This window comes from Artibeus jamaicensis, unplaced genomic scaffold, assembly GCF_021234435.1.
Source record: "Artibeus jamaicensis isolate MK-2021 breed Jamaican fruit bat unplaced genomic scaffold, CSHL_Jam_final scaffold_1019, whole genome shotgun sequence".
NCBI lineage: Eukaryota > Metazoa > Chordata > Mammalia > Chiroptera > Phyllostomidae > Artibeus > Artibeus jamaicensis.
In genome coordinates this window covers 30,283,221-30,299,755 of record NW_026522025.1, presented here as the reverse complement: position 1 = coordinate 30,299,755, position 16,535 = coordinate 30,283,221, and the positions used below count along the sequence as shown (strand labels likewise).

General features: G+C 43.8%; 1 protein-coding gene across 1 annotated transcript in view; it reads left to right on the top strand.

Moving 5' to 3' along the window:
* LPAR3 (lysophosphatidic acid receptor 3) overlaps positions 1-14,424 on the top strand; it is a 69,770-nt gene extending 55,346 nt beyond the window's left edge. The window contains exon 3 of the mRNA XM_037163958.2: positions 12,686-14,424. Coding sequence (XP_037019853.2) covers positions 12,686-13,011 — 326 coding nt within the window. The 3' untranslated portion in view covers positions 13,012-14,424. The remainder of the gene's footprint in view (positions 1-12,685) is intronic.
* Positions 14,425-16,535: the final 2,111 nt, after the last annotated feature.

The following is a 16,535-nucleotide window of genomic DNA, read 5'->3' as shown; positions in this document are numbered from 1 at the left end:
GAATTAGTAAATCGACCCACCAGCCAATCACTGGACCATCAGGTGCAGAGAGTGGTCCCAGGGCAACAGGCAGGAGGATGTCGGAGGGCCTGCCCGGTTGCTGCACTGTTGGCACAGGGCGGAGCCCGCCCAAGGGCCTTGTGGGGCTGCGGCCTCAACTGTGAGAAGGAACTGTGAAGTCAGGAGTGGGCAAAGAGCACGTGTGTGACCTGTTTACCTCTGTGGTCCGGGTCTTCGGCACTGTCATTGGCTCCTCAGAGGGGCCCAGTAAGCATTTGTTGACTGATGCATGAAATCTGGGACAGAATCTGAACAATAGGATCGAGTGAGTGCTGGTTAAGTTTGGAGGGGTTGCTAAGTTAGGTGGAGTTGTCATCACAAATAGGATACATGCAGAGTTCCTAAAGAAAAAGAGGAAATGAAGAAAATTGGATAGAGAAGAGCATTTGAGAATAATAGGTCATGGTGGGGGGGGGGTGGCAGCAGGGCAGCTAGGGGCCTGAGAAAAAAGGAGAGCAAGAGAAGTCCGTGTTTGTGGCTACCACCGAGGTGCTGCTGGGTAGTAGCTTAATTGGTAAATATTGATACATTCTTGGCATTTGAGCAGTAGGTTCTTACCAGCATTGCTTTGTATATTACAAAGTAAACAAAAAAAAGTCTTTAGAAAACAAAGATGGTATCACATTACATTCCAGTAAAGCGAATTATGGTAAATGTCAATTCCAAACGGCTTAGCGAAGGGTTAGGTAGGGTCAGAGGTAACAAGTGGAAGATATCTCTACAGAATGTGAGTGGTGCTGATTCCCACTTTTGCCAAGTTAAAACTGTAGATGTCCATCCCTTGGATTTTCCCCCTCTTAGCAGAAAGCAAAAGTGATGCAAAATGAGTATTGGAGAAGCTGGCTATTGAAGAATTAGCAGGGTGTACTCACAACAAAATATCTCCACACAAGTGTGCGTGTGTCCAATGCTTGCTTAGCTGCTTTCACAGGGAAGGCTTGAAATGGGAAAAAAGATGTGAATCTGTTTTCCTGTGCCCTTGTACCAGTTTTCAGATCTCAGATGAAACTTGGGAACTGAGCTACAAATGTGTCCTAATAACCACTTTGTTTGCTTGCTTTTTAAAAAAATAAACGTAATGGTGGTGAGCTACTTTTCATGGCTCATGGGAGTAAATTCTTAAAACCAGCCCATATAGATATGAATTGTGTTTCCTGGTGTCCCTGGATCTACTTAATCTATAAAACAATCTCTGGCACCTACCCCCACTATGGAGAGTATCCTCTGAACACAGATTCTTGTCTCAAAGCTTTTTAATAAGCTGCCCCGTCCCCATGTTGTTCATCAGGGCTCTGTTGACTTGATTCCACTGCCATCGTTACCGAATTCTCTCAGCCCACAGCACCTTAGACGCAGCATCCTGAAGGGCAGGGGGGCTTGCCAGAGGCACGGGGACAGGTGGCTGGGGACAGCTGGTGGCCTCCGTCCTGAGGGCACAGGTGGTATCACCCACTCTGGGGGTGATGCATGCTCCCGGTGGTGACACAGTCATCGAGAAAAGGCAGAGGTCTCATCACCAGGCTCCGCTTCATGAGGAAGGGAGAAAAGGCTTGTGTTTAAAAGGTTTTTAAGCTTCAGTTATCTGGGAAGTGGATTGTGTGGACCCTCACTCGAGATTACAGATAAACGAGGGAGTCTAGCCAGCCTCGTGCCCACCGTGTGTAACCTGCAGTGGTTTCCCTCTCCCGCCCCTGTTTTCAAGTGGAGACCAGCCACGGTTATGCTCCTCGGGAGGGGGAAGGGCTTGATCATTTGGGACACTTCTGCTCCGTGTACGGACAGCACAGTGTATTTCCTCTTCTGTACCTTTGCACTTTTTGTGACTAATATATTAACACGGCTAACAGGGACAATTTAAATTTAAATGAGCATCACAATGACAAACCTCACATTTTACCCAGTTGATTTTTACTGATTCCACTTCAAGGGTTCTGGCTTGGTTTTGCCATTAAATGACTTTCTCGTACTCTTGCTGGGCATTTTCTGTTCAGTGAACTACCTGTAGGTAAAATGGAAAGAAATTGCCTTTCAGAGATTCATTGGGAAAAGCGGCTTTAATCTTCTCATTTCTCAACTACATAGGATCAATTTAATGGTGCTTCTTGTAGAAGAAATCTAGTGCATGCAAGTGTACTTGTTCCCAAAATAGAAACAGAAATAGCTTTAGCAAGAGCTGATTATTTTTTTGTAAAGACATGCTCATGGCAAAGCAATTAAGGCAACAATAAAGGATGTCAGGAAGAAGGGCAGATCAGCTGGACCATGGCGCCTGTATCTGCTAGGATATTTGGGCATCTGTTTTGAGATTTTTCTAAGTGTATACGTGGTCACACACAAATGCATGCTTAATTTATTCTTTTCATCAGAATGGGATCTTAAAATTTATAGTATTTGGTAAGCTTTTTTAGTAAGCACAAGATTTTATACATTTTATACCAATATCATGCTTGTTTTCAATAGCTGTTTTAATAATATTATGATTGTTTTCAGTAATATTATTTTCAGTCAATATTACTGATTTCAATATTATTGTTTTCAGTTATTTCAACATTGTTTCAAAAATATTGTTTATATTGAAAACAATGTGATAGTATCTGCTATTCTTAACATTTCTATCCTTTTAAAAACTCGATCCATGGTGACCCGGGAGAGGCTGGTAATGCTACCCATTGCTGAGACCACGACCAGCATGCACTCACAGCATCGTGTGTGCCCCCTGCATGGTCAACATTAGCTCCTCTGTCTCCTTTGCCTTGTTATTCCTGTGATTAGCACAGTGCCTGACACTTAACAAGTGCTGTCTGTATGTTAGTTGAATAAATGATCAAATATCCAAGAGCGTTCTGGACGCCCCATCTCCAGATACCAGTTTCTGCTGGAATCATGGGACATGCATCTTACATTTGCCACAGACTCCTCCCTCTCTCTCAGCACCACACAGACCGTCTAGCTTTGCCTCCCTGCTTAGTTACCTGGACTACACATCGGCTATGCCTGGAGGAGGCTACGAGTGGAACCCAGAATCATCCTAGGGAAGCTTGCAGGCCATTCAGTCCATCCTCATTAAGATGCGGATGAAGAAACCGGGAGCAGAGAAGTAGAATGGACTTTTAAAAAGCATACTCTCATCCAACGGTCTGCATTTGAATCAAAATCCCCTGCTTCGTTGAACAAGCTGTTATTAGTACCTTCTATGTGTATGGCACTTGACTAATCACGGGGTATCTCAAGTTGAATAAGATCTGAAATGGATCTCCCCTGAGGAGTTGGTCTAACAGAGCAGCCAAACATACAGAAATAGGACATAGTGGAATAAATCATGTGTGTGCACACGTGGGCACGCAACAGCAAGGAAAGCAGCCCACCCGATGTGTTTATGAAGTGGAGGAAGTATGGCAGGGGAGGTAACCAGCACTACCTGAAAAGTTGTGTTTTCCATGTGGGCACTCTCCACATATTCTCTCATTGAATTCTCACAGAAATTCACTTGGTTCCTTATCAGCATGCTCATTCCATAGCTAAGGAGATGCTGGGAGGCCCAGGAAGGTGAATTGATTTGTGCAATGGGCAAAACCCAGGATTTCAACACAGGGTCTGCTTGATTGCATGCCTGTGGTCTTTTTACTATACAAGGATGGGGAGTGTGGTTATTTCAAAGGCCAGTTCCAACTGATTGCTAGAGGCCGTGTGGAGCACTGTTCTGTGAAGTGCTCCAGGCCATACCTGGGTTCAGAAGCACTTAGTGAGGTGGGTTAATGCTGCTGCCATGTGGCAGATGGAAAGTGGTGGCCGCTACGTCAGGACTCTGTAGCTCCTGAACCGTACCATGCGGTCACTCCTCCAGGCCCAACTGTCCCTAACTCAAGGCTCCCAGCTCCTGCCGCTTCCTGTGCCCTTCTTCTGAGTTCACAGTGGTGTTTCGTGCCATCTGGGTGTCCAGAATCTTGTCACCTATTCAGGTCAGCGTGCTGTCTCTTATGCTGTAACTCTTCAAAATTTTCAACCCAACCAAAGATAACCCCTCTTCCATTGCCCCAGGACCCTACTCTGTGCTAATGGCAGTTCATATGATAAAATATTACATGCTTACGGCTGAATATGTTAATGTTTTTAGGTAAAGGGCAGCAGAGGCCCTTCCTAATTTGAAGGAATGACTCCGGTGAGAATTACAGAGCCTTGGGCAGGCTAGTGGGGGTCTGTCGGTCCTGAAGGTTATACCAGGCAGTGCACCGACACATAGCTGACCTCACACCTTGTCTTAGATGCTGTAGAGCCCTCGAAATGATAGTTAATGAGGTGCTGAGGTATTGTTAGTCCGTGCCTACACTACTTAAAGAGGAATCTAAAGGAGGAGATGGTGTTTTCTTATGCGCTTTATGACTTCCAGCTGTGGCCCGGAGTTATACACTAGAATTAGCTCTAGGTTGTGGTTCTAGCCTCTGCTTTAAATTTTATCTCATAACCACTTGGCACCAACATTTTCAATTTTCCAAAGCTGACCATAAACTTGAAACAAGTGTCTAAAACCAGCTGTCAGAGTCCAGCAGTGGTGGCAGTAGTGTTAAATGAATCATTGGTGGGAGGCTTAACTGCTCATCAACTGTTTGAAGTGTCTTCGTGTTTTCTTTCTACAGTAAAAATAAGTCAGGTTTACTAAAGGTATACATTTTCATTCCTTTCACACATGTGCCAGTCTATTTTCTGAGTTATTGGACTTCTAAAACACTGCGGGTGAGTGAGGATGCAGTTGGATGCAAACCGCATGTGGACGTGTTATTTTTAAATTGTTGAATAAATCCTGTATATGGAAAGAGCATTTTCACTTGACTGTTCTATTAGTGTATGACTTACACATTGTAATGCTTCTTACCAAGGGCCATTTGCTTGCAAATTTTAGTTTTAAAGTTCTTTGCAAATAAAAAGAGAGCCTCCCTAAGATGAGGTTCACAACCTGATTTTTATGTAGAGTGTAATTTTCTATTTCAGTGACTCAGACAGCCCTGTGGCTGACTAGGTTAGCATTATTGCTTGTGCCCTGCCGCTATTTCCTGGACTAAACACAAAGAATAACAGAGTGAACATAGTTAAAATGTATCCTCCTCTTTGATGAAATGAGCAGTCCGTGTGCCAGAGGGAAACTGTTCTGTGTGAGTGATTGCTGTTGGTATGGATGCTTTATTTGTGTGCCACTCAGATCTCGAGATTTCTTTCTAATTGCATGTGTGAATTTTTAAACAGAGGAAAATATGGCTAACTAGTTGGAAGAGAGAAGTATGAGCCTTGAAGAACTAGCCCCATGCACCTCGGGGCCTCGGTGTTCTCTGTATCGGTCACTAACATCCCAGGAATGCCGAACTATCTCAGATGCATTCCAGTGAGGGGCCTCGCTCCCACACACACTGATCGTCTTCTTTCTTATTTCCTATACCGTGGAGATGAGGCATTAACCAGAGTATCATTTGGGGTATTTTGAAAACTTCCAAATAAGGGGGCGGCAGTTATAGATTATTTAAACGTAATGTTGAGTGGGGACTTTGGAAGATCTTTTATTTCACTTGTTACCAATATTTTCACGTGTGATTGTATCTTCCAAAGTGTTAGGCCTTTCTTACGTTGATGTTTCTGACTACCTTAAATTGCAGTCATTAAATATCACCTCAGTACTTCATTGAATATTCTAGTATATGATTTACTATACTTGAAAAATTAACAGTAAACTCATAATATTGGTTTGAGTAGAGCACTGAAACTAGTTGACTTACTCAGTAGAGGAAAGCTCCTTATAGTCTGTTTGCACTGTAAGTGCATCTCTTAAACAGGTACTGAAAGAGCATAGAACATCACTAAAATAGAGAAAATAAAAAGTGATTGCTTCTTATCAATATAACTAACCCATCACCTGGCAATAGAAGGAAATGAGAATTGCTATCCAAATACAGTCATTATGGAGACATTCAGTCTTAGTAGCTAGCCTGTGGCAGGTGGTTGCTGAGCAAATCTTCATTAATGGGAGGACGTATGGCTGCCACGCCCACCGACTGCCAACAACTCCTGTCAGCGGTTCCGTGTGGGGCTCTGAGACCTGACGTGAGGTCTGGCTGCCTTCCCCAGGGCTCTGCCTGGAGGAGCCCCAGATCCCCTAAGTGCCCGAGGACTGAAACTGACCACCTTCTCCTTCCAAACCTGCCCCCCCCACCGTCTTGCCCACTTGGTTGTCAAAACCACATGCTACCCAGTCACATGCAAAATTGATTTCACGACCCTTTAATGAGTTGCGACGGAGCAGAGTGTGAAAGCCTCTGATCTAGCCTTTTCCAGTGTAGTTCCTTTAGTCCTCACAAGAAAGGTATATGACTGTACCATACCATTCTAGAAGCTAGGGAGAAAGGTTAATCCATTACATACATTGAATACCTGAGGACATTCAGGCTTAATTTCCTTGGTAATCTCCTGGTTTTAAAAAAAAGTGGGGGGGGATCCCTGGCTGGTGTGGCTCAGTGGATTGAGTGCCGGCCTGTGAACCAAAGGGTAACTGGTTCAATTCCCAGTCAGGGCACATGCCTGGGGTGCAGGCCAGGTCCCCAGTTGAGGGCATATGCAAGGCAACCACACATTGAAGTTTCTCTCCTTCTCTTTCTCCCTCCCTTCCCCTTTCTCTAAAAATAAATTTAAAAATGTAAAAAGGCTTATGGGGTCTTATCTATACCATAAATCTAAACTCCTGAATATTGCCCACAGGGTTCTTCCAAATTCTAACCCAGGTTTATCTCCTAGGTTTCATCATCTCACTTCCTCAATTACCTACCCTGATTAAAACCACCTGAACTGTCTGGACCCCCCCCCCCCAAATGCCCCAGGTGTTTCTCACTTCTGCACAGTCATTCTCTGCCTTCAGCACGCAGCTCGTCTGAGTGTCATCCACCAGAGACCTTCCTGATGGTCTCTGTCAGTGCCTGACAGGCAGGACCATGCCTTGTCTGCATTAGCAGGTACTCCAGCTGGTATAGTACCTGACCCTGTGTGGGCACTTAATAAACTTCAGTTCTGTTCACCTGACTCATCTCCTCTACCATGGGTGTTGGGCTGCATTCTTAGGTCTAAGGATACAGACAGGCATGGGGCATAGCCCACCTGCTTAGGGAGCTTCGCACATGAGGGACAGAAGGGCCTATGTGTTTACAGCTACTTCCGGGACAGCACAATGCCCAAGAGGTTGTCTGGGGGAGTCAGACCTGGGTTCAAATTATGACCCTTCTGATGGTTGGCTTTTGGACCCAGGACAAACTCTTGAGTCACTCTAATCTTCCGATCCAGCATACGGAAGACCATAATAATAACAAGAGCAGTCACCTCGTAGGGCCGGGAGTTTTAAAAGATGGGTACATGTAAAGCCCTGAGCGCACTGTACGGCCCTGAGCTCTCGGGGCCTGTTGGAGCGGAATCGAGCACATGCTGTGCCCAGTGCCACGTGGGTGTTGTAGGTGGAAAGAACCGCAGGGGCTGAAAGGAGGTAATGGTTACTGTGGGCTGGGCGGGTGGGAGAGGCCTGGTGGAGGAGGTGGGATATGAGCTAAACTTAGAAAGAAAAGTAGATTTTAGATTAGGAAGTCAAAAGGCATTCCTGACGGGGTGAACCAGCAAACCAGCGTATGCCTGTGTGTAGACTAGTTTCACTACTAGTGTTTGTACATTTATTTATGTGTTTGATGTGCTCAAACATTTGTGAAATGGAAGTTAAAGTTACTGCTCTTGGGAGATGCTTTTTTTTTTAATTTTAAAGAATTCTGCCTCCTTTCTCTTTTCCATTACTTTTCAATAGGTCTGTATCGAGACTGTATTTTGCTGATATGTTTACCTTGGTTAAACCGTTCAGGGTTAGCGTAGAGACACGGTCGAGTCCCACAAAGTCCCCGTCCCACCCTGGAGATCATGACCGTAGGGGCCAGGGGGTCTGCATTGTTAAAGAAACAGCCCTCATGGCTGTGATGGCCGGTCAGGGCTGGGCTCTGCCAGCTGGGAGAATTCGACTTTGTCGGTGTTTAGCCGTGCAGTCTTGTAGGTGAATTTGGGAAACGGGTCAGATTGGTTTGATTTTTTTATGGGAAGTTGAAGCTTATAGTTTTATGGAATTGAGCAATTTTCTACCTGGAAAAGCATTCCAGTAGCCACTGCCTTCCTCTTGTTTGGGAAAAATCACTTCCCTTTGAACATCTCTGGATAATGTGGGCGAGGAAACGCCCTGTGTGATCGGGGAGCTCTGGTCTCTGAACAACCAGCTCCTCTCCTAAGTAGCTTCATTTTCTTAGAAGAGGTTTTACACCCAAATATTGCCTCTTTGCACTTTTCCATTTGTTTCAGAGGACCTACTGGACCAGGATAAGTCTGTCCTTCTCTTTCTATGTGATGGCCCATCATGTGTATCCTTAGCCCTTTCTTCTGCAAGAGAAACATACCATCTGATTTCCACTCCCATTTGTTATTGCCTGATTTTTTAAAAAAATGTGACTCAGGCTTGGCTTGCTCTCCTTGAAAACTGCTTGTTTCCAGCTTTTGTGGTCTGAGCACTGAGTCTACTAAAAAAATATTGTTTTAGTTTTTCCTTCCAAAGTTTACTGGAAATGGAGGGGAGATTGACTGATAGGTATTTCCCAGGATCCATCATCTGCTGCTTTTCTACGAAACAGCGCATTTGTATTGTTTCTGACATTTCACACATTCTCCAAGAATTCTCCAAGATCACAGTGTCCCAAGGCCACACCATTCCTGACACATTCTTCTCCTTTGAGATGCGTTGGGCGGCCTCCTATTTAGCTGCTTACATACAGTGAAAACGCCAAAGAATGAACTGTTCGCCGCGGCATCTCTGCTCTGAGGCGGGCTGGGCGGGGGGCCCCGCGGAGCTCAGTGGTGTTTCCCAGCAGTGCTGACAGTTCTCTCTCCTCCTGCCTATTCGCTCTCCTTCCTTCCTCCTCCTCCTCCTCCTCCTTTCCTTTCTTTTGCTCTCCTCTCCCTCCTTTTCTTCTCTTTCCCCTCCCTCCTTCCTTTCCCCCTCCCTCCTTCCCTTCCTCCTTCCTCCCTCCCTCCCTTCCTTCCTTCCTTCCTTCCAATGAGATCTTTCTGCCAGCAAACCAAAGAATGACTTATTTGTGATTGATATATGCAGCTTCACAGTCAGATATGACATACTGTGAATTCAACTTAAAAGGCCAGAAGTACCTCCCCTTCCCCCCTCTTCCATCACTCACTTTAGTAATAAGATCTTTTATGGCCCTCTTCTGAGCAGCCTAGATGTGGACAGGAACACAGGCTCTGGTGCTTGGTTGCCTGGGTTCAAATCCTGGCTCTCCACTTATCAGCTGTGTGGCTTTGAGCATATCACCTAACTTCTCTGTGCTTCACTTTCCTCAGGTTTAAAATGTGTTTAAAACCTATTTCCAAGGGTTGCTCTGAAGATTAAATGGTTAATTCATATTAGATGCTTAGAACAGTGCGTAGCATGTGATCATTGCTCAGTGACGTTTGTTAGGTGTTGATTGAGTGAATTATGCAATTTGATGTGAAGGGAAATGTATATGAATTACCACATATGATAAACAGAGCATAGATTTGAAAATTTATTTAGAATGTTTCAGTTCTCTGACTAATCCAAAGTAGAGCTTTATGCTAGAGGGGAAAAAAGCTTTTATGATTTTTTTTAAATCCCTTTAAAAAAACAGTTTTTAGAAAAACATATTGTCAATTTACTTTTATCCTTTTTTGATGTGTATATGTGTGTGAAATATATCAAACAAAATTATAGAAGATATATATACAGTTTAAAGAATTAAAAAATGTGAAAATGCCTGTGTACTTGCACCCAATGCAATAGAACATCACCAGTGTCTCCTGTGAGCCCCGGCCCGGTGGCCCCTCCCTCCCACAGAAATAACCCAATCGTAAAGGTCTGGTTCATCGTCTTGCTTTTTCCCATGGTTTTACCACATGTGGATGCACTGTGAAACCTATGATTGCTCAGATTCCTGAGCTTTTTAAAACTATACCACAATTAATGCCGAGTTTGGTTTCCAGTATAGTTGAATTCCTTCCCAACATCTTATTTTGTTCTTTATTTGCCCCCCTTGCCATTTTGCTTCCCACCTTCCTTTTTTTCTCTTTTTTTTCATGTGAGGTCTTTTCTCCTTTCCTTTAGTTCCAGTCTTCTCTCCCCATTGGTTTGGAAGTTACTTCCTCTATTAAATTCTGTCACGTGTATTTAACAAAGTATGAAGTTAGTCAATATTTTTTCCTCATTAGCACAAAGACCTTAACCTAAAGGGATTTCTTTGGAAATACGCAGTTTCACGTGGGAAGGACTCTTGACATCAAAATTGGCAGCTACAGCTTTTGCTGCCTGATTTCTTCAGTTCTTCCTGCTGGACAACATGGAATCACCTCTTGGGAACAGCGGACAGAACGAAAGTGTTGTATTATGTGCGGAAATACCCACCACTGGAACTGAATGGAGTCTTAAAGTTTATCTAAACTAGTATTTTTCAAACTTTCTGACTTGGCCCAACAATAAGAAATAATGTTTACCTCATGCCCAATATATACATAAACGTAGTTTGTAAAACTGAAACAGAAGTTTCATGAAACAATACCTTTCTTAGTCTATGTAGTACAATGTGAGTATGTCTATTCCATTCTTTTCTCAAATTAAAAAAAAAAAAACTTGTCCAAACCCATTACATTGATTTTATACCCACTAAAGCGTTCTGACCCACAATGTAAAAAACCCAGAACTTGCCCAAAGTCCCCCATTTGCAGCACAGAAAGCTGAAGCCCGGACCAATGGCATGGGTCTCCCAGACTTGTCAGCCAGTGAAGGGCTGGGACCCACATCCCTGAACTCTTATCCCTAAGTCCACTTCTTTATTCATATATGTCAGCCAAACCAAATATAGTACAGGATGAAGGAGGCCACTGGTGGGCTGCAACTGTGGAATGGAAAATTAAACTCCTCTGATAGCTCCTAGACATCTACTTTTGGCATCGCAAGATGGCCACTGCTCGTGAACCCAACTCACTGTCGGGACCACCTTCCATTACCCCGGCCTTCGTAACCACCCTCCACAGTTGCGATTATTATCCCTGTTTTATAAGTGAGGGAATGGAGGCTCAGATAAATGACTTATTTGCCTCCTTCATGGAGCTCATAAGATGAGGGGCTGGGTGTACCCGTCGGCTGACCCCATAGCTCATGGGGTTTCATGGCCTCGCACTGACTCTTTATAGTGCTTGTCTTGACTTGCTTACTGTTATACCTCTCAGAAAGAAAATAAAGCAATGATAGGAATGCTGTTCCGGACTGATCTGACCAGTCAGAGTAACTAGTTGGCGATGTGGTTTGCAGATTTGCTTGCTTATTCTCTCTCTCCCGTTAGCCCGGAGTGTACAGGCTTCACCTCATTGACTGTCTTGTATAACTCCTGGAACATTCAAAGCTCACAGTGAATGTTTATTAAGTGGATAAACAAGGGCATTTAGACATGATAAGGACTTTTGGATAAAGCAACCACATAACAGTTGGAGGCAGGTCACACAGCGACCAGGAGCATGGCGTATGGTGAAAGACTGCCTAGGTTTAATGTTAACTGGCTCTTATAAGCTATTTGATCATGAGCAAGTTGCTTAACTTCTCTTGTGTCTCAGTTTCCTGGGAATGTTAATGTTGCCTATCTCATAGTGTGGTTCTGTGCGTTACTACAGTAAAGCACTTAGACCAGGGCCTGGCTTGTAGTAAGTACTGTATAGTCACTGTTATCGGAGGTTGTGAGGATGTGAAACCTGTCAGGAAACCTGTAGGAAAACATGTCAGGAAGTTTAGAGGTAAGCTGAGTATAATCAGATGGCTAGAGAATCAGAGACGACCTTTCATATGCAATTGGGGCTAAAATTAGGCTAAATAAATAAATGTGCTAAAAAGCACACATCTCTCTCATCATGAAAGAGATTTATTCCTGACCAAAAAAATCCCTCAGTCTATAGAAGATTATTAAGCAGATGGCCTGTGAAAATGTTAGTGCTTATTAAGCACCACCACGGATTCATAAAATACAAAATTTTTGAGTAGGCAACTTAATTAAAAGACTAGGAGAATGTCCTAGATGCAGTGTGTCTTATTTTCAGGAAAGCATTTAGAAAATCTGCTTTAGAGAACAGCAGAGTGTTTGGTTCAGTGTGTGAGGCCTCCCCACCCAGGCCCCTGGATTTGGGCCTGGGTTTTCTCATTTGCAAAACGAGAAGAACAACTGCGGCCTCCTACTGAGGTTCTAAGAACCACCAGAGATAAGGAATGCGTAGGTAGCGCTTAGTAAGCAGGAGGTAAATATAGACCCTAATTACCAGGCCTGAGTAAGCAGATAAGAAGGTGGAATAGAATGTGCCAAGAGCCAAGAGGGTCTCAGCTGTTTGCCTCTAACAAGCCCTAGTCTCACTCACTCAGATGAAAGGTGGAAGTTTGCTTTGCAGTTGTCAAAACAAATTCTTAAGGTCCCTTGGTGCCACTGACAGAAAGCTGGGCCTTCTGTGCTAAACATGCAGCCTGAGGTCTGAGCACCTGTTGCTTGCTTTTCTCTCCTTCCAGGGGCCTTTGTGGTGTGCTGGACGCCAGGCCTGGTCGTGCTGCTGCTGGACGGCCTGAATTGCAAGGAGTGTGGCCTGCAGCACGTGAAAAGTTGGTTCCTGCTGCTGGCCTTGCTCAACTCCCTCATGAACCCTGTCATCTACTCCTACAAGGATGAGGACATGTACAGCACCATGAAGAAGATGATCTGCTGCTTCTCTCAGAAGAACCCGGAGCGGCGGGCCTCCCGCATCACCTCCACAGTCCTCAGCAGGAGTGATACGGGCAGCCAGTACACGGAGGACGGCATCAGCCAGAACACCATCAGCAACAAGAGCAGTTCCTAAACTGCGGGTGCCCTCTGCCCGCCCAGCCTCACTGGGGAAAGCTGTTGAGGAACCTGCCTCTAACAAAGCCCGTGTACAGTGTTATTCAAAGTCTGCATCAATCATTGCTACATTAAAAAAAGAATTGTTTCACATAGTTTAAAAGCATGGGCAGTAGAGGGAGGATACCGTGCATTTAGAGAAAATGCACAGGCAGAGGGCAGCTAGCGCCCTGGATTCCTGCCCGCTGCCCGTGCTGTGAGCTCCGCTGCCTGGACGAGCGTCCTGGGCTCTGCCGCCATCTTGTAGCCATTCCCTTTGTGTTTTAAAAGATGTTGGTAAAGGGCTTAGACCAAAATAAATAATATTGTTACTTGAGCCACTTTACATAGCTGCTTGGAATGCCTTATGTAGTGCTTTCTGCATGCATTTAAAAATTTTTCAAGTGCTTCAGCAGTGATTTTTTTCTCAAAGAAATTGTGGCCAGTAGCTAGATATTTAATAGGAATCTTGGAATAACAAATTGGCAAGAGCTCCAGGTAAAACTTGATTGTTAGCATAACATTCTGAGGATAAGGATTTACTTATCTCATAAGGATGTAAAGTAATAACAAAAAAGGTCAACATTGAAACTTTTTCCTGAAGCAAAAAAAAGGCCCTTCTTGTGGCCCTCTGATTATGCATGAGTGTGTGACTGCATCTTATATCTATACATTTCAGACTTGTATTTAAAGACATCAAAGACAGTGTTGATGAGATAAACTCACTGGCCACCTAGACATCCAAGTGTAGGACTGTAGCTGAAGAAATGACCTGTTGTGTTCTAAAAGATAAGAGAAAGAGGTGATTCATTTGAAAACAGACATTCAGCAGAGTTAAAGGTATATTGACAAGCAGGCTGAAGTCCTTGCATATAGGGTGAAAGATGAGCTTGATTCAAGTGCTTGTTGTCAGGTACCTCCACACCACTGGTGGCCTGTCAGAGGTAGTACGTGGACTAACATTCACATCTCATATTTTCCTCATGCTTATGAACATGCTTCCGGTTCTTGTCTCACTCATGGACTGAATTTTGATGGGGATCCTATTTTAAATGTTTCCCCTTCAAAGACCTCAGTAGGCAACATGAAAGGCAGGTCAGCAAGAAAACAAAAAAACCCATTTCATACACATAGGCTACTGACCAAAGTTTTCTGTGTAAAGCATTTAGAGTATATTCTGATTTTAAAATAACAGTAACTTTAAGGCAGATATTATAGTATTTATGTAGTTTGCAAAAGAAGTTTACATTTTTTTGCTGTTGTGATGTAACATGTATGTGCAAGAACTACTTGTCATAAAAGTATTTGAATAAAAGTCATGCTTTGAGATAGAATGTCCTAAAATAGAGAGTATTGTGATTTGAAGGTGTAGATTTTACAAACTCTGTGTAGTACCTGGGTCTATTTGAAGCTTATATCAAAGCTACCTGTAAAATAAAATTAAAAAAAAAAACTCTTCTCTTTTTTTAGGTGCATTACTGCCGTGTGTACTTTCTAAGTAAAAATATAGTTTGTGGTCGCTGTAGCACAGGTTTTTATTGCAGAAGAAAAATCACACTTGCTGTGAGGAACATACTTTTTTTGCTGCATTTTGAATCTACAGCTGGCCAAAGGGTGGGGAGCTGAAATTGAATTTTAGTCCCCGAATAGCTACTAAGGGATCTTTAAAGGTTTTATTTTGAAGAAAGCACCATTTTTAGTGCCGTGCAGCAGAGTGGCATATTCAGAGTGGTGTCTGGAGGGGATCCAAGTGAGAAAACTTGTGCTGCAAATATAGAGCTTTTGTCTTCATGCGCACACATATCTCAGATGGTGCAAGAGTAGAGGAGTCGTGTATGTTTGGAAATGATAAGTGGCAGTTGTCACAGGGCCACAGAGAACAACCCCCCTTGTAGTTGGACAATGAAAAAAAGAATGTTTCTCCTCAGTTCTAGGGCCCCAACTCATCTGCAGGCCATTGAGAGGATTGTTCTGAAAATGTGATTTATTTAGACCTTTTCAGACCAGCTCTTAAAGCACAGGCTTCTCCCTAGCCAAGCAGGATTTAATTGTCTTAGATTTATATGTCCAAGGTGTTCTGTTAAGTCTGTATTGGTGGGAAAATTAAGTCCTTCATGAAAACTGCCTGCTCAGAAAGAAAGATGTTTTTGGAAGTAAAATGTTGGCATTCTTGATGAAATTGTTTTAGAAGTGGGCGGTGGATTTGGGGCCATCACAGGACCTCTAGAAGCTCCAGGCACTGGAATGATTATGACACCACCCTCTCCTCGTGGGTGTAATTCCAAATAGAAACAACACTGAACGTGAGCCTCCATCGAAGCTCCGATTTCCCTCACAACCAGCCAGCACTGGGATGCTTTTTTATAAATACTAAAATTCAAAATTAGAAATTTGTGTGCCTCCGTTTCACCGCTGCTGAGCCTGGGCACAGCGCACAGTTGGATGGCCCGGGACCAAGGCCTGGGTACAGTTATCAGCTGCAGGCTGCAGGCTGAGTGCGGGGGCAGCTTCGTTTGCCTGCCAAGGCCACCTCACTAGACTCGGGGGCATGCCGTGCCCCAAGTGTGCAAGCTAATTTCCTCATGAAGTTGAAACTGTGTTGTGCTTATTAGCTCATTAATCCTCTAATCATTCAGGGAGGGGACAGTAAAAATGCTCGGCCCTCGTGTTTAATGGAATGAATAAGCATAATGAAAACAAGCCCTGTAAAGACACCCATGAAGTTGACTTAGCAACAGACTCAAGGCCAGTTTGTTAGTGCCTGGGGTAAAAATAACCAAAGTGTTATTCCACACAATGACGCCTTTCACCATGCACCTTAAAAGCATGCAAAAAAAAACCCCCCAATTTGACTTCTGAGATGCTTAGCAGAGAATTACATCCCCTTGGTGGACCACTAAATGTGATATTCAACTGCAAACCCTTAGGGCTTCTTCCAGTTTTACACATTGTCTTTCAGCCTAGGAGTTGGGGTTAGAATCATTTAGGACACGAAGAATTTTTAAAGTGAACCTGTGTTTTGTGTGTGTGGGGGGTACTCTCCTGAGCACACCCATGACTTAAAATACTTATAATTTAAGACTGGTTATCACAGAGGAATAATGTCAGGATGGGAAGTGCTGTTGCTGTGGGGGGTTTTGAATGGGGGGGCTAAGTCTACATTTTATTTTTTAGCATCCTCTCCAGTGCTGTTTAAAGTTTGCTCTCTCCCAAATTAGCAGATGGCAAACTACTAATGGCAGTGGCTCGGGGGTTCAGAGTGTTTTATTATATATAATTTCTGAGCTTGTAGAGCTAACAATAGCCCCATGGACACGAAAGTCGCCTGGAAAGGTTCCAGAGCACATCAATAAGCATGTGGTTCATGTCATTCTATACAATGGGGCACTTCTGTATGCCAGTTTGTGAACACGGCTTGCAATTCACTGGGTCAGCCAGTTTTGGAATTTACAGTTCCTGCCGGCCTTTTAGAGGGTTGCAATTTTATGCGGCAAAACTTTATAA